Source organism: Salmo salar, chromosome ssa14 (genome assembly GCF_905237065.1).
Source record: "Salmo salar chromosome ssa14, Ssal_v3.1, whole genome shotgun sequence".
Taxonomy (NCBI): domain Eukaryota; kingdom Metazoa; phylum Chordata; class Actinopteri; order Salmoniformes; family Salmonidae; genus Salmo; species Salmo salar.
This window is the reverse complement of record NC_059455.1, coordinates 62,339,303-62,366,560: the sequence shown is the minus strand read 5'-3', so window position 1 is coordinate 62,366,560 and position 27,258 is coordinate 62,339,303. Positions and strand designations below refer to the sequence as shown.

At 40.7% G+C, this 27,258-nt stretch overlaps 1 protein-coding gene across 4 annotated transcripts in view; it reads right to left on the bottom strand.

The window, feature by feature from the left end:
• Positions 1–25,875, bottom strand: part of LOC106570021 (splicing factor, proline- and glutamine-rich) — a 28,267-nt gene extending 2,392 nt beyond the window's left edge. For 3 of the 4 annotated variants that reach the window (XR_001320599.2, XR_001320600.2, XM_014141909.2), the window contains exons 1-9: positions 24,956–25,874; positions 24,120–24,308; positions 23,698–23,999; positions 23,501–23,596; positions 17,778–17,974; positions 17,605–17,689; positions 17,408–17,522; positions 17,273–17,315; positions 16,956–17,050 (exon numbers count right to left, since the gene is read on the bottom strand). Coding sequence is in view for 2 of the 4 variants with exons in the window: in XM_014141909.2 (XP_013997384.1) it covers positions 16,956–17,050; positions 17,273–17,315; positions 17,408–17,522; positions 17,605–17,689; positions 17,778–17,974; positions 23,501–23,596; positions 23,698–23,999; positions 24,120–24,308; positions 24,956–25,744 (1,911 nt within the window). In the remaining 2 variants the exon portion in view is untranslated. Of the gene's footprint in view, positions 1–10,601; positions 11,105–16,955; positions 17,051–17,272; positions 17,316–17,407; positions 17,523–17,604; positions 17,690–17,777; positions 17,975–23,500; positions 23,597–23,697; positions 24,000–24,119; positions 24,309–24,955 lie in introns of those variants that run through there. The other variant, XM_014141908.2, reaches the window with a different exon arrangement.
• Positions 25,876–27,258: the final 1,383 nt, after the last annotated feature.

Sequence of the window (27,258 nt, the reverse complement as noted above, 5' to 3'; positions counted from 1 at the left end):
TCTCATGACTGTCCACCCCGCCCAGGAACAGCCCAGTCGATTAACACGTTCTAGTTGAGCTTAGCAATACACCAAAGTTACATTCTACATAACTTAGGCTGTTCCCTAAATCAGTAAGGTAATTATTATTACCATTACTACCTAACAGTAAATAAATTAAAGCTGGGTCTAACAAAGGTCACGTTAAACTAAAACGGGCTACTTGTACGTGACAAGACAGCATTTCTGCCTATGACAAAGACCCCAAATATTAATACAATTCACTGCTCTAGTATTTCTTCATTGAGAATGCAGTGGACGTGTCCGAACACCCATACTTGCGTCCTAAATAGGCTGAGTATGCAACAAAAAAATTCAATAGTATGCAACATATTGATAGAGTATACTTTAAAATGCCCTGATGTCATCATTTCAGCTGACCAATTAGATATGGGAATGTGCTACCAAAATCAAATAGTGGGAAAGAATACAATCTCGCATGACTCATTCTCAGTGTGAATAAATAGAATGTTATAACATGTTAATTTCTGTAAATAGTATGGTTTAAATGCCAAAATGTTACACTAATTTCAGCTCTTCATTTAGTAGAATTCGATGCACACTTTCCCATACTGCATTGGAACAGGTGTACTGCGAGGGATAGGCTCTTCAAGTAGTCAAACAAAACTAGGCCACTTAACTCGGAAGACGTCGAATAGCAAAGCTTCTGCGGTGGTGTTCAAATGTAGGCTAAGTATTCTGTTCATCTTAAAATGATCGAGTATTGCATCATAGGCTAAATCTTTGAAACCAAAAGTTGATCTGTTCTCATGGAAAAGTGTATTTTGTTTTTACTAAATAATCTTTTGATTACTGAAAGTGTCAGCACCGGGGACTCGGTATGTGTCTGGGTTATCGACGTTATGTGTATATATAAAAAAGTAATAATAATAATAATAATAATAATAATTATAATTCAGGCCTCCTGATTTTAACATTTAAATATTTATGATCAAGCTGTTGCAGTCATCATCTCGTTCCCAATGAACAGTGCTTTAGTGTATTATGTTGCTGACCAGCTGTGACAGAAGGTGGCCCAAAAATTGCCAGACTGCTGCCACCCAAGACAGACTTCACTCCGCTACCGAAGCATCAGCTCTCGGCCCAACAGGCTCAGAGACAGCTTCATAAGACCACTAAATAGTCAATGGTACCCAAACTATGTGCACAGTCACTAGAGACATACACCCGAGTTTCCCAAACACGGTCCTCAGGACACCAAGGGGTGCACGTTTCAGTTATTGCCCCAGCATTACACAGCTGATTGAAATAATCATCTAATCCTCAAGCTTGGATCGTGTAAAAATTAAAACAAAAAAAAAAAAAGTGAAGTGTTGGGGCACGTTTGTTTTTCTCCCCCCTCCTTGGGGTCCCGAGGACAGAGTTGTGGAAATTGAGATTTTTATTTAGTCGATCAGTAGCAAAAAGTTACACCTACTCATTCCAGGGATTATCCTTTGACTATTGTCTACATTGTAGAATAATAGTGAAGACCTCAAAACTATTAAATAACACATATGGAATTGTATAGTAACCAAAGTGTTAAATCAAAATGAGATTCTTCAAAGTATCCACCCTTTGCCTTCACAGCTTTGCACACTTGGCATTCTCTCAACCAGTTTCATGAGGTAGTGAGCTGGAATGCATTTCAATTCATAGGTGTGCCTTGTTAAAAGTTAATTTGTGGAATTTCTTTCCTTCTTAATGCGTTTGAGCCAATCAGTTGTGTTGTGACAAGGTAGGGGGGTATACAGAAGATATCCCTATTTGGTAAAAGACCAAGTCCATATTATGGCAAGAACAGCTCAAATAAGCAAAGAGAAACGACAGTCCATCATTACTTTAAGACATGAGTCAGTCAGCACGTAAAATTAATAACGTTGAAAGTTTAAGTGCAGTTGCAAAAACCATCAAGTGCTATAATGAAACTGGCTCTCATGAGGACCACAGGAAAGACCCAGAGTTACCTCTCCTGCAGAGGATAAGTTCATTAGAGTTACCAGCCTCAGAAATTGCAGCCCATATAAAAAGTGTCCATTTGGAGATCTGATAGTATTTATAACTGGCTTAAACGCACCAATGAGCTGTGGAGGTACTCAAAGTAAAAACTATTCCTTCAACTCAGTCGGTTTTTACATCCATTGAGAATGACAATAGTTCCTCAATGCATTTTAAAAATATTTCCAGGAATAGCATGCTCTGATCTAGTGGAAACATAAGAATTAAATCAGATAAAATATGCCTATCAGTGCTCGACTTGGACTGAAATAGGTTCCAGTACTGTTTATTTTTAGGTGCAGGAACTCCACGATACTTTTGAGCTAATATTCTATAAAAGAGGAACAGGAGCTTAAGCAGTAGAACATTTGAGGTGCCGGTACTCTGCTCCAGTGAGCTCCTGTCCAAGTTAAGCACTGCTTCTTATCTCCTGCGCAAGCAGCCTACAGCTGTGTCTGTCCCGAGCTCACTGGCACAGGAAACTGAGGGCCCAGAATATTTTATACAATGTTGCAACATTCACTAGTCACACACATACATACACACACACACACACACACACTCTAATGTTTGTTGGCTTTACGTAGACTAGTTTCACATAGTTGACAATGGCAATAGAAGATCCTTTCCAGTTTATCATTTTCAAATAATGTTGAGTAGATCATGACAATGATTTGGAAATATGAAGAGGTTATTATAAATGAAACTGTTACAGGAAAATATGCATATGAAAACCATAACTGGCACAGATCGTTAGAAATATATAAGTATTCCAAATAAGGGAAAAAGGTGGCTAACTCCGTGTAGCCCATTACTGGCAACTTCAGGAGAGTAACGGCAGAATCTGCAAAAGCCAGCAGGAGAATTGTTAAGGTCTTCTTCTGGTTGTCTATATATGGAAGAATGTAAAAAGTGTCAAATGAACAGACTCCTTAGTCAACCAAGATTTTTTTTACCTGTTGGGGTTAGGGGGCAGTATTTGCATGGCCGGATAAAAAAACATACCCGATTTAAACTGGTTACTACTCTTACCCAGAAACGAGAATATGCATATAATTAGTAGATTTGGATAGAAAACACTAAAGTTTCTAAAACTGTTTGAATGGTGTCTGAGTATAACAGAACTCATATGGCAGGCCAAAACCTGAGAAGATACCATACAGGAAGTGCCCTGTCTGACAATTTGTTGTCCTTCTGTTGCATCTCTATCGAAAATACAGCATCTGTGCTGTAACGTGACACTTTAAGGCTTCCATTGGCTCTCTAAAGCCGCCAGAAAGTGGAATGGGGTGTCTGCTGTCTCTGGGCAAAGAACAGAAGCAGAGTTTGTAAGTGGTCAGCCTGGGGACAGTGAGACTGAGATGTGCGTTCAAGAGACTACTCCATTGTTTTCTTTCAGCCTTTGAATGAATACAACATTGCCCGGTTGGAATATTATCGCTATTTTACAAGAAAAATTGCATAAAAATTGATTTTAAACATCGTTTGACATGCTTCTAAGTACGGTAATGGAATATTTTGACATTTGTCACGAAATGCGCTCGCGCGTCACCCTTCGGATAGTGACCTGAACGCACGAACAAAACGGAGCTATTTGAATATAACTTTGGATTATTTGGAACCAAAACAACATTTGTTGTTGAAGTAGAAGTCCTGGGAGTGCATTCTGACGAAGAACAGCAAAGGTAATCCAATTTTTCTAATAGTGAGCCCCAAACTTGGGTGTCAAAATAGCTAGCCGTGACGGCCGAGCTATGTACTCAGAATATTGCAAAATGTGTTTTCGCCGAAAAGCTATTTTAAAATCTGACACCGCGATTGCATAAAGGAGTTGTGTATCTATAATTCTTAAAATAATTATGTATTTTGTGAACGTTAACCTGTTATGGCTAGGGGGCAGTATTTTCACGGCTGGATAAAAAACATACCCGATTTAATCTGGTTACCACTCCTACCCAGTAACAAGAATATGCATATACTTATTACATATGGATAGAAAACACCCTAAAGTTCCTAAAACTGTTTGAATTGTGTCTGTGAGTATAACAGAACTCAAATGGCAGGTCAAAACCTGAGAGATTCCTTTACAGGAAGTGGCCTGTCTGACCATTTCTTGAACTTCTTTTCCATCTCTATCTTTTACTAAGGATCTCTGCTCTAACGTGACACTTCCTACGTCGTCCATAGGCGCTCAGAGCCCGGGAAAAAACAGAATGTCGTCATCCCAGCCCGAAACACATTATCGCCTTTCTCAAGTGGCCGATCAAGGGACTCTGGGCTTAGGCGCGTGACCCGACCGCCCCCGCCTTTGTGATTTTTTTCCTCTGTTTGCCGAAAAGGAGATTCCCTGTCGGAATATTATCGCTTTTCTACGAGAAAAATGGCGTAAAAATTGATTTTAAACAGCGGTTGACATGCTTCGAAGTACGGTAATGGAATATTTAGAATTTTTTTGTCACGAATTGCGCCATGCGCGCGACCCTTCTTTACCATTTCGGATAGTGTCTGGAACGCACGAACAAAACGCCGCTATTCGGATATAACGATGGATTATTTTGGACCAAACCAACATTTGTTATTTAAGTAGCAGTCCTGGGAGTGCATTCTGACGAAGACAACAAAAGGTAATGAAACTTTTATAATAGTAAAGCTGATATTGGTGAGTGCTAAACTTGCCGGGTGTCTAAATAGCTAGCCCGTGATGCCTGGGCTATGTACTTAGAATATTGCAAAATGTGCTTTCACCAAAAAGCTATTTTAAAATCGGACATATCGAGTGCATAGAGCAGGTCTGTATCTATAATTCTTAAAATAATTGTTATGCTTTTTGTGAACGTTTATCGTGAGTAATTTAGTAAAATGTTGGCGAATTCCCCGGAAGTTTGCGGGGGGGTATGCTAGTTCTGAACGTCACATGCTAATGTAAAAAGCTGGTTTTTGATATAAATATGAACATGATTGAACAAAACATGCATGTATTGTATAACATAATGTCCTAGGGTTGTCATCTGATGAAGATCATAAAAGGTTAGTGCTGCATTTAGCTGTCTACTGGGTTTTTGTGACATTATATGCTAGCTTGAAAAATGGGTGTCTGATTATTTCTGGCTTGGTACTCTGCTGACATAATCTAATGTTTTGCTTTCGTTGTAAAGCCTTTTTGAAATCGGACAGTGTGGTTAGATAAAGGAGAGTTATCTTTAAAATGCTGTGAAATAGTCATGTTTGAAAAATTGAAGTTTTTGTATTTTAGAGGAGTTTGTATTTCGCGCCACGCCCATCATTGGATATTGGAGCAGGTGTTCCGCTAGCGGAACGTCTAGATGTAAGAGGTTAAATCGTGAGTAATTTAGTAAATTCACCGGAAGTTTGCAGTGGGTATGCTAGTTCTGAACATCACATGCTAATGTAAAAAGCTGGTTTTTGATATAAATATGAACTTGATTGAACAAAACATGCATGTATTGTATAACAATGTCATAGGAGTGTCATCTGATTAAGATCAAAGGTTAGTGCTGCATTTAGCTGTGGTTTTGGTTTTTGTGACATATGCTTGCTTTGAAAATGGCTGTGTGATTATTTTTGGCAGGGTACTCTGACATAATCTAATGTTTTGCTTTCGCTGTAAAGCCTTTTGAAATCGGACAATGTGATTAGATTAACGAGAGTCTTGTCTTTAAAATGGTGTAAAATAGTCATACGTTTGAGAAATTGAAGTTATAGTATTTGTATTTCGCTCCACGCGATTCCACTGGCTGTTGACTAGGGTGGTTAAGTCGGGGACAGCCCTAATTAAGAGAAATATTGAATTGGAAATGATCCATTATCAGGCTGGTTAATTCAATGCATGTCTGTTGAATTAGGAAGAATTCACCCACAATTGGCCCCGCCCCACCTACTCAGGAGCCGCATGCATCATACTTTTTACTAAACGGTATGTGTCTGAGTAAAGTATGTAGTACGCTAGTATGGGTATTCAGACAGTCTGAAATCTGATAAAATACATTGACTCGTTAGAGGTCCTTCTGAGTTTTGCCTTAATATTGAAATGGACAGGGCAAATATCGCTAGCCAGTGTTGCATTGCAGACTCCCAAACACGTCAGTCCATGTAGAGCACACGTCAAGTTAAAAAAAAAAATTCTCATTCTCATTTCCCCAGACAAACCCCCACCCCCCAGAACAAATGTCAAGCTCTGAATATTGTTTACATCAACACTATTGCAAATAACTAGTCCGACTCGAGTCGGAGTCCTGTGCTCAAGTACTACGATACACCTTACTTGCAACATTTTGGCCTAGGTCTAAATGTAGGCTACAAGTCAAGGTTTGCAATATAGGCAAAGTAAATGCTGTTGTAATACTAGGGAAACACTGTTCACAAATCACTTCTATTACTTGATTCAAATTCAATGTCATGAATAGGATATCAACAATAAAGCGCCGCCCAACAACGATTTCTTGTGACTACCAACTGGTTACGAGGCCCTTCTAAAGTGCCAAAGGAGCCATGAATTCAATGTCAAAATCCTAATGCCAGCTAAATCCAACACCCCCCCAATACGTTTGTGAGAACTTTGCACCTGGTTTCAAAAGGTCATTACAGCTTGAAAGAGAAGTATCTGCAAAAGGAGTTGTGTTGACTGCACTGACCTAAAGTAGAGTTGAGGGTATACACCATCATACACTATTCATTGTTGAGCCAGTGACACAGCCATCCATATAGAGCTCGTTTCATACAGAGACCAGCTTTGGTCAAAAATGAAAGGGAAAATATCAGATACTGCACAGGCTAAAAAACAAACATTGCCACAAGTTCACATACAGGAGGGAGGAACAAGTACTGCACTGTGATTCCATTTTTCAGAAGTGTGATGCCAGAACCCCTGTATCGTCACGTTACGTGACAGAGGAAGGTAGAGCAGTTAAGTTTGGTATTTAAACAAATCATAAAACAGGAACACTTACCTTTTCAATGGCTCTGTAAGCATACCTCTCGCTGCACACAAGTCCAGGCTCTACTGTCCACTGACTTCTGCAGAACTACTGATCCTCAACGTAACCAACTGCCGGAGCCTCTACTGTGGAATGGGGCAGGCTGGCTGTTGGACTTTATTGCACAGCTACTGCACCCCCATGCACTCAAGACACTTGAAAAAGACAAGCCTCTCGCTCCTTATAGGTACGCAGGTCTCCTGAGTCTGCTGAAGGGTGACGGGGAATAAGGGGAAGTTCTACCAAAGACTTCCATCGGTTATACAAGGTCTTTGATACAAAACTATAGAGTTGAGTACTTCCATAATCCATACAAAGCCAGGAGAAAACTATTCTAAAATAGATATACTGAACAAAAATATAAAACTCAAAATGTAAAGTGTTGGTCCCATGAGCTAAAATAAAAGATCCACACACACAAAAGGCACATCTCAAATGTTGTGCACCAATTTGGTTACATCCCTCCATTGCCAAAACAATCCATCCACCAGGTGTACCATATCAAGTAGCTGATTAAACAGCATGATCATTACACAGGTGCACCTTGTACTGGGGACAATAAAGGGCCAATAAAATACGCAGTTGTCACACCGGCCTCACAACCGCTTGTAACCACGCCAGCCCAAGACCTACACATCTGGCTTCTTCACCTGCGGGATCAGAGACCAGCCACCTGGACAGCTGATTAAACTGACTAGTATTTGTCTGTAATAAAGCCCTTTTGTAGGGAAAAACGAACTATGCTTGGCCTGGCTCCCAAATGGGTGGGCCTTTGCCCTCCCATGACTTTGCCCCTGCCCAGTCGTAAAATCCATAGATTAGGGCCCAATGAATTTCTTTCAGTTGTCCAATTTCCTTATGTGAACTGTAATTCAGTAAAATCTTTGAAATTGTTGCATGTTGAGTTTATATTTTTGTTCAGTATATATATAAAAAACTAAGGGGTGGTCTACATCCCCACTACAGGTGCATATAACAAAGCTAGCAACATTTTAACCATTAGTTTGTCCCCTGATCTGCGATTCCATCTGCAAACATAAGAGTATGATACTATGGCTGCGTTTAGGCAGGCAGCCCAATGATTATTTTCTCACTAATTGTTCTTTTGACCAATCAGACCAGCTCTGAAAAGATCTGTCAAAATACCAATTAGTGGGACAAAAATAAGAATTGGTCTGCCTGTAAATGCAGCCCAAGAAGCTAAAATAAAGCAACCCCTGGTAATTCTTTGTTAACATCAGATCTCCACAGATCAAGTCAAAATTCCATTTAAAATGAGGTCAGATCTTTCTCAGTGTATTGCTACTACTGGGCCTATATCCAACTGAGTTGCCTGTAGGCCTACATTAGTGTGCAAATTGACCAACTTGGTGAGTAGTCCAGCAAGAGCTGAGAGAGTTCACCAAGAAACATACACCCTAACAAACAGTGCCAGATCCAATCATTGGTCTTGTTATTCAGCCATTCAGGCAAACTGGATCCCATAGTCTTCCAAATCACCTAGATCCATTGGAAATAAAACCCAGTAAGAATATTAGATGGGGTGTCTGTTCCAATCAGTTAAATCAAAAACTATTTCACCAACTGGTACCCTGTTACTGAATAGTGACTTGAATCTTAACTGCCAACTCTTCACTAAGGCAAGACGGTCTTCATCAGGTTGGTCTGAGTAAACTATATTAAGTGCTACTCAGTTAGGCCTATGATTTCTTGGTTTAGAAAGGACTCCTTACACACGGCAACCTTAAATAAGGTGGCCAAACCTGTCAAAGAAGAAATGTACAGAAAACAGAAACATTGAATGGTTTACATTACTTTTGTCAAGGTACTCAGATATTTGAGTAGACAACGGGTTAGATAAACTGAATGTTTATAGTCATTTGATTAACATGCTGCACAGCCATGAACGATCTTTTTACTGTAATAGTTGAGTTAGAAATTTAGTCGAAATTGTAAGAGCCTATTGAGTTCAAGTACATTGTGACTGGTGCCATTTCCATGCCGATGTAAAAATCCTAACTAGGAGAAGCAAGTTTTATCTTCAATAAAGAAATGTTCCTACACAGAAAATGTTATTCTTTGTAGTCTTTTTGGTTAAAAAAATAAATAAATAAAAATGTTTCTCATTTTAAATTGCTGACATATCTACCCTTAAGTGTGTGTGTTGCCTTAAGTCTCAGTTGGAAAATACATTTAAAGGTGTAATCAAAGACTTAAAAAAATAAATATATATATATTTGTTGCAAAGGGCTAGCACTTTCATAACGCATCTTCATAAATGTGTTAAAAATAATTGGTTAAAAACAGTCAATCTGCCCTAATCCTAGGGAAAGTTTGAGCCCATTATTTAATTCCCCAGAGTCAGGTGAACTTCTAGCTACCATTGGTCTCTGCATCCAGTTTGAAGAAAAAGGTAGTTTAGCAAGCCAACGCTAAATAGCTTAGCGCAAAGACGGGGAGTTCTCAGGTACAGGTAACATCCTCAAGACTTCCAGTCTTTGCGCTAAGCTAGCACTAACGCTAGCATTGGCTCGCGAAACCACCCCTTTAACGCTTCCATGATGGTTTCAGACTCAGTTGTCTAATCTGCATGTGAAAATTCAAAGTGACAGTGGTACTCGCTGGAATGAACCAGTTTACACCACTCTTGGGTTATCATCAGCGCTTAGGCTAGGAGAGCTACTAAAGAAATCCAGCGAAGGATCCATAAATAAAAAGGAGGCTGAAAAGTTCTACGTTACCAGTTCCCTTCAGTTTCTCATAATAACATGACCATTTGAATTATGACCTACACATGTCAGAGAGTGGCTGGAACTAGAATTATTTAGGGTAACATTCGTAGATCCTTTTCATACGTTCTCTTGTATGATACATTCATTGGAATGTAACAGATTACATAATGCAATGTCAAGAGACTTATGAAGTGCTGCTTTTAAACATTAGCGCTGGTCAAGGTGGACCTTTGACCTTGGTTCAATATGTAGCCGACTTCAGAACAGTCCAATATAATTCCTTTTATCAACGCCAAAGAAACAGCAGTTGTCAAAGACCACATCACTTCAATTAGGGCTAGACAAAGTCATACGATTAAAACAATTGTTAATGAAAGTTGCAAAGCTGAACTGAAACTTTCAGTTTAACTGAGACTTTAAGGGCATTACTAAATCCAGATTTTTTTTAAAATATTGGTTTTATTATAAACAAAACACTTCTAGAAACATTAGTCGCGCTTGCCACCAGGACTGCTTATTTCCATTGTCAACATTGGGCCCCACAAGTACAATTTCTACTTGGCCTAACTGTGCTCTAAAATGTCAACTTTCTTGGATTTAGCAATACTGTCTCAGTATGCATATTTGTTCAATTTCATTCACATGGGAACATGGTGATAAATAACATTAAAAAGTCACCCCTGGGCATTCCAACATACTAAATCCAGGTTATGCTAGACAATATATTAGTCAATAATTGACCCAATTAATAGATGATGGCTAAATCAAAAGGCTTGAAAACTCTTGCTGGCCTTATTTAGGATAACTCGAAATTGGGCTAAAATAAGCTTTAAGAGGGTTTGGAGAGAACCAACTGAAGTCTTTATTGTAAAGTTACATGTTTTTACTTCAAATCTTAAATGGCACAAAACACAGCCATTGAAAGGTGAGAAAAGTTGACATTTATCACCATTTACGACACGAGTCACAGAGCATGATACAACTGGAAAGAAAGTTATACATAGGTGAGATAGCGCTATGATCACTGAGGGTGACCAATGTATTAATTTCACACTACTCCAAATACAAAATCAAAAAAATAAAAAACCTAACTTGCCATAAAAATGAATGAGTCTTCAGGCTAAAAATGCAAGAACACTTTCAACTTAAATACAACAATTATGACTCAATGTGAAGATGTTCAGAGAATCTACACAAAAACGCTGCTATGAATGACACTGAACAGATTTAAAAGCGGGGCTTCTTGGCAGGCCCATCAAACTCCTCACGGACCCTGCCAAACCCTGGGTTGTTAGGACCCAGTCCCCCCCGGCCTCCCTGAGGGAAGTTTCGCTCATTTCGCTATAGGGATTAACAACCATACCAAGGAGGCAGATTGTAGGGGGTGAGGGGAGGGCAGTGCAATGCACACAGTTCAAGTCCATATTCAGGGGAGGGGGTAGAGAGAATTGGGTTTGTTTGAGAGCCATTTGACAAAATAAACAGCAGGAGACATGTCCAAGGGAAACGTTCGTTGAAATAGTTCCAATACGCAGATCCACAGGTGCCACAGGTAACATACGGAGAAGGAAGAAAGGGTAATGTTTTCGTTAGTTAGGTCCTACCATAGTCTGCTGTGCATGCCAAAGGCTGGGCTACATCATTCACTACTGGCATCATGTGGAGCATTTTTGGGGAAGACTGCCAGTTTGCTATGGCCCAACAGTTACATTTAATGCCAAAACCTACAGGTAGGCCAGACAATAAATGCACTTCAGCGATACAATTCCACTTTCTTAAAATGCTTTGTGTAGAACTATATCAGGCCTATTTAACAATATAGCTGTAAATCTGTTGCTCGCATCGCCTCTATTGCTTAAAACACACTAGTAGGATATCACTGCACGACTACAGTATTGCTGACCTTTCAAACAGCAATAAAGAAAATGGGAAAAATATGATTTTAATCAATGAGCCTACATGAAGTCTTAGCCATTTGTTAAACTTGAAGCTTTCATGGCCTTAGTAAAACACTGGACCGAGGGGGGGTAAATTTCACATTACAAACTACAAGTCTACAGGCTCGCCAATAGGCTAGAACTAATTCAAGTAGATGTTCATTAGCCTAATCCTGCCATGTTATTTGTAGAGTCTATGCTTTATAGAGTGCCATTTCACGAACCAAACCTTCTACAATTTAATACGAAGCGCATATTTGGAAATATGCCAGTAGTTGGGCAAAATAAGTCCATATTGGTTAAGACTCAAAACCGAAGTTTCACAGCAGTTGTGGCAAATCCAGACTATCTACTGAAGTTCCTGGACGAAAAAGACCATGTTCCATACACACAAATTGCCACCCTGCTCCTGTACACTTCCGGTGGGAAACTACAATATTATGTTTTTTAAAAAAGGTGAAATTTCCCATTTCTGAAGTAAATCTCAATTTATGCAAATAGGATGTTTTAGAACCTTTTTTGTGATTTGGCTTGATGGAGAAACTTAACCCAGCCGCGATTCACCTCATTGCTCGTTGTGCAGCATCAGAGCATGCAAAAGACATGAACAAACGTAACAAAAAACATGTCATTTTAGAAACAGACACGCTGTCAGTATAGTAACGTAGGTCTTTAGATGTTGTACACATGACATTCCAAACTTTTTCCACAACGTTATGTTCCAATTTCTTTGACTCAAGCCATTTCTTCTACCAGCTGTGTTGCGCAGTCTGTCCATGTACTATAGGGACAGGCTCATCCTGCAGAGCTGCGTGAGGTAAACAGCGCGACTCAACCAAAATGGGATTACAACGCTGCAAAAAAAGTTGGGGAAAAGAATTGTTTACAACATTAAAGACCTACATCATTATACTAAATGGATGTGTTTGGGTGCTTTTGTTCATTTCTTTGGCGTGCCCTGATGCACTTCCTCATTGCTCCTTGTGTCAAATCACGATGGGGGGTACATTTCTCAAAATAAGCCATATCACAACTGGTGTCTGGACTAGAGGTTGACCTATTATGATTCTCAACGCCGACACCAATTATTGGAGGACAAAAAAAAAAGCAGTTACCGATTAAAATCAGCCAATTATTATTTTATTTTTTTACCTGTTAGGGCTAGGGGGCAGTATTGACACAGCCGGATAAAAAACGTACCCGATTTAATCTGGTTACTACTCCTGCCCAGTAACTAGAATATGCATACAATTATTGGCTTTGGATAGAAAACACCCTAAAGTTTCTAAAACTGTTTGAATGGTGTCTGTGAGTATAACAGAACTCATATGGCAGGCCAAAACCTGAGAAGATTCCATGCAGGAAGTGGCCTGTCTGAGAAGTTGTGTTTCATCTTGGCTCTTTTTTTATTGAAGACTGAGGATCTTTGCTCTAACGTGACACTTCCTACGGCTCCCATAGGCTCTCAGAGCCAAGGAAAAAGCTGAACGATATCGAGGCAGGCTCTGGCTGAAACACTATCGCTTTTGGCAAGTGGCCGCTCAGAGTACTATGGGCTTAGGCGCGTGCCCGAGTCGACCAAATGCTTTATTTTCTTTTTTCTGTTTACCTAAACGCAGATTCCCGGTCGGAATATTATCGCTTTATGAGATAAATGGCATAAAAATTGATTTTAAACAGCGGTTGACATGCTTCGAAGTACAGTAATGGAATATTTCGAATTTTTTTGTCACGAATTGCGCCATGCTCGTCACCCTTATTTACCCTTTCGGATAGTGTCTTGAACGCACGAACAAAACGCCGCTGTTTGGATATAACGATGGATTATTTTGAACCAAACCAACATTTGTTATTGAAGTAGAAGTCCTGGGAGTGCATTCTGACGAAGACAGCAAAGGTAATAACATTTTTCTTATAGTAAATCTGACTTTGAGTGCTAAACTTGCTGGGTGTCTAAATAGCTAGCCCTGTGATGCCGGGCTATCTACTGAGAATATTGCAAAATGTGCTTTCACCGAAAAGCTATTTTAAAATCGGACATATCGAGTGCATAGAGGAGTTCTGTATCTACAATTCTTAAAATAATTGTTATGCTTTTTGTGAACGTTTATCGTGAGTAATTTAGTAAATTCACCGGCAGTGTTCGGTGGGAATGCTAGTCACACGCTAGTCACATGCTAATGTAAAAAGCTGGTTTTTGATATAAATATGAACTTGATTGAACAAAACATGCATGTATTGTATAACATAATGTCCTAGGGTTGTCATCTGATGAAGATCAAAGGTTAGGGCTACATTTAGCTGTGGTTTGTGTTTATGTGACATTATATGCTAGCTTGAAAAATGGGTGTCTGATTATTTCTGGCTGCGCAAGCGTCCCACCGAGCCCTTAGAGGTTAAATATGACTATTACAATAACTTAGTATAATACAAAGAAAAATCTATTTTGTCTCAAATAAATAATGAAAAAACAGTGTTGAGAAGTAAAAGTGCAATATGTGCCACTTAAAAAAGCTAACGTTGAAGTTCCTTGCTCAGAACATGAGAACATATGAAAGCTGGTGGTTCAATATTCCCAGTTAAGAAGTTTTAGGTTGTAGTTATTATAGGAATTGATGCGTCGACTATTTCTCTCTATACCATTTGCATTTCATATACCTTTGACTATTGGATGTTCTTATAGGCACTATAGTATCGCCAGCCTAATCTCGGGAGTTGATAGGCTTGAAGTCAAACAGCGCTGTGCATCAGGCATTGCTAAGAGCTGCTGGCAAACACAGTAGTGTGCTGTTTGAATGGATGCTTACAAGCCTGCTGCTGCCTACCACCGCTCAGACTGCGCTATCAAATCATAGACTTAATTATAATATAACACAGAAATACAAGCCTTTGGACATTAATATAGGCAAATACGGAAACTATCATTTCGAAAACAACGTTTATTCTTTCAGTGAAATACAGAACCGTTCCGTATTTTATCAAACTGTAAATATTGCTGTAACATCGCACAACAGTCAATGTTGTGTCCTAATTATGTAAAAATCTGGCAAATTAGTTCAGTTCGCAACGAGCCAGGAAGCCCAAACTGTTGCGTTCAGTGCAAGCAGAGTCAGGGTATATGCAAGAGATGTGACAAACTCCCTAGTTAATATTGCCTGCAAACATGGATTTATTTTAAGTAAATATGCAGGTTTACATTTTTTATTAAAAAAAAATGTTTTAACACTTGTGTATTAACCTTAAGGCATTGATGTTATGGTTAGGTACATTTGTGCAACGATTGTGCTTTTTCCCAAATGCACTTTTCTTAAAGAAAAATCTTAAAAAAAATCTAAAAAAAAAAAATCACCCATTTGGCAAAGTTGAAGTTGGCTGCAATTCAATGATTAATCAATGTGGTGCCTGTTAATTTCATGCAATGAAGGACAAGCTAGTTAACCTAGTAATATCAACCATGTGTAGTTAACTAGTGATTATGTGAAGATTGATTGTTTTTCATAAGATAAGTTTAATGCTAGCAACATACCTTGGCTCCTTGCGGCACTCACGTAACAGATGGTCAGCCTGCCACGCGCTTTCCTCGTGGATTGCAATGTAATCGTTCATAAATCGGCATCCAAAAAGGCTGCTTACCGATCGTTATGAAAACTTGAAATCGGCCATGCCGATTAATCAGTCGACCTCTAGTCTGGACCCTTCTAGAACATTTCAGTTTTACATCAAAAATAGAGATTTACTTCAGATATAGGAATGATGTCCTGAACACTTCTAGACCTTTTACCCCAGTCATATTCAGAATACTTTGGTTTGAATTAAGCCATGTTTCACACTTTTCTTCAAACAAATAAATGCTTGGCCAATTAATGGTAGTTCTAATGTCAACTTCAATAAATGGCATCCCGATTTGTCATTGCGTCCATGTGTGTAGCGGCAAGACCAGACAGTAACATATCTACTAGCCATCTTCCCTTCCCCTATGCGATCCCTGCACTATAAAACGGTGAGGTCATTTTGCATTGCTTGCACTGAAGAACAGAAAAACTGACATGTGGAGCTATCAGTAAGACACGTTGTCGAACTGCACAATCCAGTATCAAAAAGCAACAACTGCTCACCTATTGCAAAAGCAGCCGACCTGTTGTGCTGTTTTTCCATGTTAGATTGTTTTGCCACCCTTGCGTCAAAGCGGCCGTGTGCCATTACACAAATTGATAGATCCTTGACAGTATAAAAACTTAACTGATACAAACCGCAAGCTGTATCCATTTTAAAATGGACTTAAGAGCTTTGCGTCAGACCATTTAAGGAAGTTACCAGATATTTAACTGGTCAACTTATTAATTGCATTTAGCCTATAACATAGAAAGGACATTAATACACCTGCCTGCCATAGGCCTAATGCGGATGCCTTCATCACATTCTGGGCCTTAGAGAGTTTCACCCACAGGGTACAAATAGCACACGTTTCCAAGCAGTCAAAGCAAAGCCTGTCATCCTCAGTTCTTCATATTTTGTTATGCAAGATGCACTAAGGAGCTCACCCATTTGCTTAATGGTATGTCAAGAGACATTTGCTTCATTAAGCAACCTGTACTAAAACCCCTCATTTGAATTGCTTGGACAAGGTGGTGGCTGGGGAAATGTTACAACAACTAGGTAGTCAATCCATGCCACAAGAGAACATTGCAGGAAGTTCACTTTTCACACTGAGGCTCCTAAAAATATTTCCAGGTTACACCAAGACAGCATCTGTACCATTTCATGTGATAGCATGAAGTTCAATGAGAGTATGGGAAAGTACTCCAACTAAAAAAAAAAAAATAAATCCACAAATTGCCACAAAAAAATGCTGCCGGGTGACATCTTTCCACTTGCCAAGAAAAAGTGCCTGTCTGGCTCACACAAGACAGGGCTTGCAACTGGTCCATTACACAAAGTAGGAGCTTTGAGAAAGCACTGGAACGCAATTCACCGGGTTTAGTACAGGTTGATTATTTTCAGCTGAAATACGAGTAGAGGAACTGAGGGAACATGCTGTTGCTGAAAACAGCTGTTGAGCACAAATTTAATCCCGACATGGCAGAGACGCCTCAGAAGATGCAAACAAGCTTCATTTCTGCAACACGCTTCCAAACTTGGCCAACTGGAGCAAAACCATCTACTTCACTCTCCCTGATGACAACTACAGCAACCAGTGGAAAAACCCACACTCAACTGGGCCCTATTAGTGTTGGAATCCATTTGGAATACATTACCATTTCGTTGGGCATCATGGCTCCCCCAGCGCTGGGTCCCCCCATGCCTTGGTGTCCCATGGGGAACTTCTGGTTGGGTGAGCCAAATTGATTGTCTAGTAGGGACAACAGGACTACACGTCATACATTAAAATGAGAGTCAGGGCAGCCCTTAAGGTGGTGCTATGTTGTCATATGCTTTTAGAAAAGCAGTCAAACGCCGTACTCCCGTTTCAAAACACATTTCTGGGTCAAGCTGAAAATCAAGATATGGGTTGCAAGAACACAACACACAAATTACAATTCATGAAAACAAATTGTTATAAGATACTACTCACCAGCCATGCCCATGGCGCCACCCTGAGTCATTCTCATATCCCTCTGAAATCAAGACAGTAAGAAGACACAGCTCAGTTGCAAATGTCAAGATCTGAATGGTTGTATGATACTCTGCTCAGCTTAACTTAACTTACATTGTCCATGAAGTTGCCACTTCTGTAGGCCTCCTCACGCTTGCGGCGCATTTGCTCCTCAATCTCCCTCTGGCGAAGCATCTCCTCCTCGCGTATGCGACGCTCCTCCTCCTGCCTGTTATGCACACTGCAAAGTTTCAGTAACACTCCAATGAATAAATTGTGGAACAAACAGTGACTCAAACAAGTTTCAATACCTGAGCTGCATCTCTTTCCTCTTCTGCATCTCCGCACTGTGCATCTCTTCCATGCGCCGTAGTTCCTCCTCCCGCCTCAGCAGATCTAAACAGAGTGCAAGAACATACATGTAAGACACTGCTAACTGCTTTTCTATTTTGAAAAGTGGTCATCTGTCCCAAGCTAAACTTGCCTTGGCGGATCATGTTGGCCTGGTGCACATGGAACGCATCATCCATCTCTCCCTCCAGTTTCTCGCGGGCTTCGCGAATGTTCTTCTCCACCTGCTGCCGCTGCTGCTTCTCCATGTCGTCCAGGGACTTCCAGCGCTTAGAGTATTCAAACTCAAACGTGCCAGGACGGGCAAACCTGGGTGGCTCCTCCCGCTCCCTGCAGCCACAAATTGTTAGAATAGAAAGTAGTAACCAAGAAGTACATAGAGGGGTACTCAACATGGGTAATCATTTTATCAGAAAATCAACTGGAATGGATTTTTAACAGCGCCTGTCAACACAACATCTGGTAAGCACTTTAGCCCAACGAGTCCCACCTTAACACATGCCCGTTTTGGAGTTATAACCCTTCTTAACCTGTTAGGGCTAGGGGGCAGTATTGACACGGCCGGATAAAAAACGTACCCGATTTAATCTGGTTACTACTCCTGCCCAGTAACTAGAATATACATATAATTATTGGCTTTGGATAGAAAACACCCTAAAGTTTCTAAAACTGTTTGAATGGTGTCTGTGAGTATAACAGAACTCAAATGGCAGGCCAAAACCTGAGAAGATTCCATGCAGGAAGCGGCCTGTCTGAGAAGTTGTGTTTCATCTTGGCTCTTTTCTCTAACGTGACACTTCCTACGGCTCCCATAGGCTCTCAGAGCCCGGGAAAAAGCTGAACGATATCGAGGCAGGCTCTGGCTGAAACACATTATCGCTTTTGGCAAGTGGCCGATCAGAGTACTATGGGCTTAGGCGCGTGCCCGAGTCGACCGAATGCTTTATATTCTTTCGTCTGTTTACCTAAACGCAGATTCCCGGTCGGAATATTATCGCTTTTTTATGAGAAAAATGGCATAAAAATTGATTTTAAACAGCGGTTGACATGCTTCGAAGTACGGTAATGGAATATTTAGAATTTTTTTGTCACAAATTGCGCCATGCGCGTCACCCTTATTTACCCTTTCGGATAGTGTCTTGAACGCACGAACAAAACGCCGCTGTTTGGATATAACGATGGATTATTTTGAACCAAACCAACATTTGTTATTGAAGTAGAAGTCCTGTGAGTGCATTCTGATGAAGACAGCAAAGGTAATAACATTTTTTCTTATAGTAAATCTGACTTTGAGTGCTAAACTTGCTGGGTGTCTAAATAGCTAGCCCTGTGATGCCGGGCTATCTACTGAGAATATTGCAAAATGTGCTTTCACCGAAAAGCTATTTTAAAATCGGACATATCGAGTGCATAGAGGAGTTCTGTATCTATAATTCTTTAAATAATTGTTATGCTTTTTGTGAACGTTTATCGTGAGTAATTTAGTAAATTCACCGGCAGTGTTCGGTGGGAATGCTAGTCACACGCTAGTCACATGCTAATGTAAAAAGCTGGTTTTTGATATAAATATGAACTTGATTGAACAAAACATGCATGTATTGTATAACATAATGTCCTAGTGTTGTCATCTGATGAAGATCAAAGGTTAGTGCTACATTTAGCTGTGGTTTGGGTTTATGTGACATTATATGCTAGCTTGAAAAATGGGTGTCTGATTATTTCTGGCTGGGTACTCTGCTGACATAATCTAATGTTTTGCTTTCGTTGTAAAGCCTTTTTGAAATCGGACAGTGTGGTTAGATTAACGAGAGTCTTGTCTTTAAAATGGTGTAAAATAGTCATGTTTCAAAAATTGAAGTTTTGGCATTTTTGAGGTTTTTGAATAACACGCCACGGGATTACACTGGCTGTTACGTAGGTGGGACGATTTGGTGCCACCTACCCTAGAGAGGTTAAACCTTGTTGTTTGAGCTACAGACTTGTGGGTTGCGGCATTGGATTTGTCCATTTCTGCATCCGTAGATACCAACCATTCGTCTGTGTGATTAAAGGGGGCTGAGCTAGAGCGGTGTTGGTGAGAAATGTTTTTTTTTTTTACCCCTTTTTTCTCCCCAATTTTGTGATATCCAATTGGTACTAGTTACAGTCTTGTCTCATCGCTGCAACTCCCGTACGGACTCGGGAGAGGCGAAGGTCGAGAGCCATGCGTCCTCCGAAACACAACCCAACCGCACTGCTTCTTCGTACACCTGGCGACCTGGTCAGCGTGCACTGCACCCGGCCCGCCACAGGAGTCGCTAGTGCGCGATGAGACAAGGATATCCCTGCCAGCCAAACCCTCCCCAACCCGGACGACACTGGGCCAATTGCACGTCGCTCCATGGTTCTCCCGGACACGGCCGGCTGCGACAGAGCCTGGGCCCGAACCCAGAATCTCTGGTGGCACAGCAATGCAGTGCCTTAACATCGCTGTGCCACCCGGGAGGCTGGGTCCGGGTTTTTAACCTGTTTAGGATAGGGGGCAGTATTTTCACGTCCGGATAAAAAAACGTACCCGATTTAATCTGGTTATTACTCCTGCCCAGAAACCAGAATATGCATATAATGGATATAAAACACCCTAAAGTTTCTAAAACGGTTTGAATGGTGTCTGTGAGTATAACAGAACTCACATGGCAGGCAAAAACCTGAAGATTCCATACAGGAAGTGCCCTGTCTGACCATTTCTTGTCCTTCTATAGCCTCTTTATCGAAAATAGAGGATCTCTGCTGTAACGTGACATTTTCTAAGGCTCCCATAGCCTCTCAGAAGGCGCCAGAACGGGGAATGATAACTCTGTAGTCCCTGGGAGAAAAACAGTAGGGCTTTTGGAAAGTGGTCGTTCTGAGAACAATGACACGGGCGCCCGCGTGCATGTGAAGGCTCCATTTTCTATTTTCAGTGTTTGAACGAAAACGAGGTCTCCCGGTCGGAATATTATCGCTATTTTACGAGAAAAATTGCATTAAAAATTGATTTTAAACAGCGTTTGACATGCTTCGAAGTACGGTAACGGAATATTTTGAATTTTTTTGTCACGATACGCGCCGGTGCGTCACCCTTCGGATAGTGTCTTGAACGCAAGAACAAAACGCAGCTATTTGGATATAACTATGGATTATTTGGAACCAAAACAACATTGGGTGTTTAAGTAGAAGTCCTGGGAGTGCATTCTGAAGAAGAACAAAGGTAATCCAATTTTTCTTATAGTAAATCTGAGTTTGGTGAGTGCCAAACTTGGTGAGTGCCAAAATAGCTAGCCATGATGGCCGGGCTATCTACTCAGAATATTGCAAAATGTGCTTTCACCAAAAAGCTATTTTAAAAATCGGACACCGCGATTGCACAAAGGAGTTCTGTATCTATAATTCTTTAAATAATTGTTATGTTTTTTGTGAACGTTTATCGTGAGTAATTTAGTAAATTCACCGGAAGTGTTCGGTGGGTATGCTAGTTCTGAACGTCACATGCTAATGTAAAAAGCTGGTTTTTGATATAAATATGAACTTGATTGAACAAAACATGCATGTATTGTATAACATAATGTCCTAGGAGTGTCATCTGATGAAGATCAAAGGTTAGTGCTGCATTTAGCTGTGGTTTTGGTTTTTGTGACATATGCCAGCTTGAAAAATGGGTGTGTGATTATTTCTGGCTAGGTACTTGATAAGAGAATTATCTAATAAAGGTAAATGAATAGATAAACCATGATGAATTATTAGTCATACAGCAGGGTTAATGAATAATCAATGTAATGATCAATGTAGGGATCGATTGGTCTGATTAGTTCCGGAAAGTCCAGCAACCACTGGAGAGGGAAAGAAATGTGTGTATGCAATTAGTATAGAGAGCTAGAGAAGCAGATAGGTCAAGGGAGTAAAACTTCAGAGAGTTCCTAACCTTGAAGGAAAGGAACAGGCTGAGCCAGAAGGTGATAAACAGTGTGAGAAGTTTATGGGGGTTGCAGGTCACCAACAGATTGTGTGTAAATGCATGTGCGTAAGTAAGCAAGAACTATATAATGACTGTTTTGTTATCCTGACGGCAGGAACGTTCTCATGAATAAAGCTACAGACACATTTTGCAGAAAGCTGAGTCCTTGTTTAAGTATTTTAACCCATTGTCTTACAAACCTTGGGCATTAGTCAAGGCGAATTGATTATGGATTATTATCATCAAGATATAAAATTCCTTTAAACAGCGGTTGACATACTTCGAAGTACGGTAATGGAATATTTAGAATTTTTTTTGTCACGAATTGCGCCATGCGCACGACCCTGATTTACCATTTCGGATAGTGTCTGGAACGCACGAACAAAACGCCGCTATTCGGATATAACGATGGATTATTTTGGACCAAACCAACATTTGTTATTGAAGTAGCAGTCCTGGGAGTGCATTCTGACGAAGACAACAAAAGGTAATCAAACTTTTGTAATAGTAAATCTGATTTTGGTGAAGGCTAAACTTGCCGGGTGTCTAAATAGCTAGCCCGTGATGGTTGGGCTATGTACTTAGAATATTGCAAAATGTGCTTTCACCAAAAAGCTATTTTAAAATCGGACATATCGAGTGCATAGAGGAGTTCTGTATCTATAATTCTTAAAATAATTGTTATGCTTTTTGTGAACGTTTATCGTGAGTAATTTAGTAAATTGTTAGTAAATTCCCCGGAAGTTTGCGGGGGTATGCTAGTTCTGAACGTCACATGCCAATGTAAAAAGCTGTTTTTTGATATAAATATGAACTTGATTGAACAAAACATGCATGTATTGTATAACATAATGTCCTAGGGTTGTCATCTGATGAAGATCAAAGGTTAGTGCTGCATTTAGCTGTCTTCTGGGTTTTTGTGACATTATATGCTAGCTTGAAAAATGGGTGTCTGATTATTTCTGGCTGGGTACTCTGCTGACATAATCTAATGTTTTGCTTTCGTTGTAAAGCCTTTTTGAAATCGGACAGTGTGGTTAGATTAACGAGAGTCTTGTCTTTAAATAGCTGTAAAAGAGTCATATGTTTGAGAAATTGAAGTAATAGGATTTTTAAGGTATTTGAAAATCGCGCCACAGGATTCAACTGGCTGTTACGTAGGTGGGACGAATTCGTCCCGCCTGCCCTAGAGAGGTTAACAGTACTCTCCTGACATAATCTAAATGTTTTGCTTTCGTTATAAAGCCTTTTTGAAATCGGACAATGTGGTTAGATAAAGGAGAGTCTCGTCTTTAAAATGGTGTAAAATAGTCATATGTTTGAAAAATGGAAGTTTTTTGGATTTCTGGAGGTGTTTGTAATTCGCGCCACGCTCTATCATTGGATATTGGCGAGGCATTCCGCTAGCGGCACATCTAGATGTACAAACTATTAAAAGCTGAGACTCACGAAAACGTTACATGTTTTGCTCTATGATTCATACAAATTCATTTGCGACAGGTTTGTGCTTTGACTGTGCTTATTTTTATTGGCATTTGTCAATAAAACTCAGGAATGCAACAGTTTATGTCAAAATGTTTTGTTTTCTACTTGCAGCCCTTGTTGTCCTGAAAAGAAAATGGTATAACACTTCATTGTTAGGGTAAATATGGACATGAATGCTGCAATCTCGGGAATGACGCAATTTGCATGAAAAGATCCACCCGGGCAGCACCTGGCTACAATAGCTATATTTCCAATTCTCACCTCAACTCAAAATGAGCATAACATCAAAGGTATACTGTGGGTGTGGTAATAAGAAAACAAAATATGCACACCAATCAAGCACAAAATCCCATATGCTATTGAATTAAAGCCATTTAGTTATATAAAGTGAGGGTTACTTATGATAGTTGTGGTTCTTCTGTGCCAGTTTCTCTGGTAGACCATCCTCATCATCATATTGTTCAAGGGGCTCAACGACAATTGGACGAGGTGACCTAAGACATTAAGAGTATCAGTTACAGCGCAACAGCATGAGCCATTAAGGAGAAAGCTTCATGTTCTACTGAATGTGGACAAATAAATGTATATAACTTACGTGGTGAGCAAGAAGACGCCATCGTTGCAACGATCCAGGGCCTTTCGTGCCGCAGGCTTAGAGGCAAATTCAACAATGCCCTTGCCAGTGGAGCGCCCACGATCATCTACAATTACCACAGCTCTCTCTACCACTCCAAACTGGGAGAAGGCCTCCTCCAGTAGCTCATTGGAAACAAAAGGTGACAAGTTCTTCACAGACAGTGCAGCAGAGTGAGTTGCGAAGCGCACCCGAAGCGGTCTGCCTTTCATGGGCACATCATCCAGCTCAGCTTTAGCTATCTCAGCCAATGCACGGGATTCCTAGAATGGTAGAAAGGCTTTAACTAACTAGAGAGGGCACTAAATCACCAAAAATTACTTTATAGTAGAGCCAACTACCAAAATGACAATGGTTATGCAACTACAGTGTGGTGCACTTACCAGGCGTATGAAGCCAAAGCCTTTGTTTTTGTTGATGAAAATCTCACTGGGCTCGCCATACTTAGCAAACAGCTTCTTGAATGTGTCATCTGAGATATCATTGGGAAGGTTTCCAATGAAAAGGCGGCATCGTTGAGTGTATGTCTTCTCCCCAGGTCTGCGCAGCGATGACAACGTCGCTCTCAACTCCTACAGACAGACAACGTTCAGTTTCCAATACTAAAATGTCAATGATAGTGTTACTTGAACATTACTTGTAATTAACCTTAACCGTAGTTAAGTAAACAAAACCAAAAAGTAAAAGTAGTTGGGATAAGATTCGCTATTTGGTTTGTATGAAATGATCATGGGGACAAAGGATCCAGTTAGTACTAGCTAGGGTATATGCATGTTACTCAACCGATTTACACCCCCCCCTCACAGTTGAGGAAAAAGGCCCAACTTTTAGTTGCGTCTTCTCAGTGGCTTCTTCCATGCGCTTGTTAACTGCGTCGTGTTGGATGCATATATAGAAATCAGTTTCAGTAACATTGTCGAAATGTACCCGTGGCCTAATAAAAAAAATTAAGAAAAATGTATACACCGTCGTCGCCAGATTCTCACACAAAATGGCCGACGTGTCTCCCATGTAACAGTTAGCCACCTAGCTTAATTAGCTAACGTTCGCTGGCTAACTCCGTAACGTATTTCGTTTTGAATGGAAAGCTTTATTAGCTCAGTGGATCCACTTGTAATTAACATAACACAGCTGCATATCTAACATTAGCTAAAAGACAGTAGCTAGTTAACATGCTAATTACGGAATGTTAGCGTGACTGGCTGCCGTCCTTACTAACCTTGGGGTGCTGGGCTTCCTCGGCCTCCATTGAAGTACTCTGAGTTTGAGGTTCAGGTTTTTTGTTCAAAGGTGCCGATTTATGCCCATTTCCATTGGCGTTGCCTGGTCCTGGTCTTTGCTGGTTCCTATTCATTTGGTTTGGTGGGGGAGATGAAAGTGCTGGTTTCTTCATTTGGTTTGGTGGGGGAGATGAGATTGCGGGTTTCGGAGGAACAGGCTTCGGAGGTGGGGACTGCATTTTTGGTTGACCTGCCGGCGCTGCTGCTGCGGCCACCGGAGGTGTAGCTGCGGCTTTCGGAGGTGCTACTGCGGCTTTCGGAGGTGCTGCTGCGGCTTTCGGAGGTGCTGCTGCGGCTTTCGGAGGTGCTGCTGCGGCCGCCGGAGGTGCGGCCGCCGGTGCTGCAGTCGCTGGAGTTGTTGCTGTGGGCGCCGGAGGTGTTGCTGCGGTCGCCGGAGGTGCTGCTGCGGCCGCGGCCTGCTGTTGCTGTACGGGGCCCTTCATGGTTAGCGCAGGGCCAGGAGTAGGTGGTGGCCGAATCGGTTGAGCGCCTGGCTGGGAAATAGTGGGTGGCAGAGGCTTCTGAGGGGTTATCTGACGTATCTGGTTGGGTGGTTTTCCAAAGTTACCGGGATGAGGCCCTCTTTGAAATGGGTGTTGGTTTTGTCTGAAATTATTCAGGTTACCCATTCCACCTCGCATCGGACCACCAGGCCCAGCTCCCCGGCGTTGAAATCCAGCTCCACGGTTATTTCCTCTAACGTTAATGTTAAATCTGTCCCGAGACATTTCTGCGTTGTAGGATCACTGGATAAAATCCAAATATGTAATATACCGTTAAGCGTATGTCGCTAACTAACTGCTTTTGTTCCGAACAGCTCTTCTTCTTTTCTAAAATGGCGATTCAAAAACGTCGTCGTAGTGATTTTGAAAGGAATCCCACTTGCGCCTGCGTATCTCCGCCCAGAAGTATTTACATACCGGGCGTCTCCATCTGATGTGATATATTTTTTTGGGGAAAACAAGCCTGTTTCTTTATATTGTTGTGCAATAGTATTTCTTTTATATATATATATATATATATATAAAATAAATACTATTTTTGATGGAAATCATAATAAGTTCACAGTCCATGTAACGATTATCAGTCTAATAATCTAATACACTTGTTCAAATGCAGTAATATAATATTCGTTTGAATTTCTCAAGTTTTCAATTGTCTGATCCACTCGTTTAAATTGAAAATGTTTTTCAATTTCTCATTTTTCGGCACTGTAAAATTGAGATTTCTATATAGTTTTTCACATGTTTCAAATGTACCTTTATTTGTTTGAAAATTAAAGTTGTAATATTGGTGTGGCTATGAAAACTGGGTGATTTCTAGTATGTGGCTCAAGTGGAAGCTACCACTTCAGTGCAGGGGGATTAGCCTATAAATAATGTGGTAAATGAATGTTGTCCTTGGAGGCTAAGTCACACACACACCAGATATCCCCAAAGCAATGCTATACCAGTCTAACTGAATGGTGTTAACTATTTTGGTACGGTCACTGCGAAGACATGAGCTGTGTTTGAATATCCATACTAACATACTGTATACTACATACTTAATGAGTATATACTACATACTATATACTATACTGCTCAAAAAAATAAAGGGAACACTTAAACAACACAATGTAACTCCAAGTCAATCACACTTCTGTGAAATCAAACTGTCCACTTAGGAAGCAACACTGATTGACAATAAATTTCACATGCTGTTGTGCAAATGGAATAGACAACAGGTGGAAATTATAGGCAATTAGCAAGACACCCTCAATAAAGGAGTGGTTCTGCAGGTGTTAACCACAGACCACTTCTCAGTTCCTATGCTTCCTGGCTGATGTTTTGGTCACTTTTGAATGCTGGCGTTGCTTTCACTCTAGTGGTAGCATGAGACGGAGTCAACAACCCACACAAGTGGCTCAGGTAGTGCAGCTCATCCAGGATGGCACATCAATGCGAGCTGTGGCAAGAAGGTTTGCTGTGTCTGTCAGCGTAGTGTCCAGAGCATGGAGGCGCTACCAGGAGTCAGGCCAGTACATCAGGAGACGTGGAGGAGGCCGTAGGAGGGCAACAACACAGCAGCAGGACCGCTACCTCCGCCTTTGTGCAAGGAGGAGCACTGCCATAGCCCTGCAAAATGACCTCCAGCAGGCCACAAATGTGCATATGTCTGCTCAAACGGTCAGAAACAGACTCCATGAGGGTGGTATGAGGGCCCGACGTCCACAGGTGGGGGTTGTGCTTACAGCCCAACA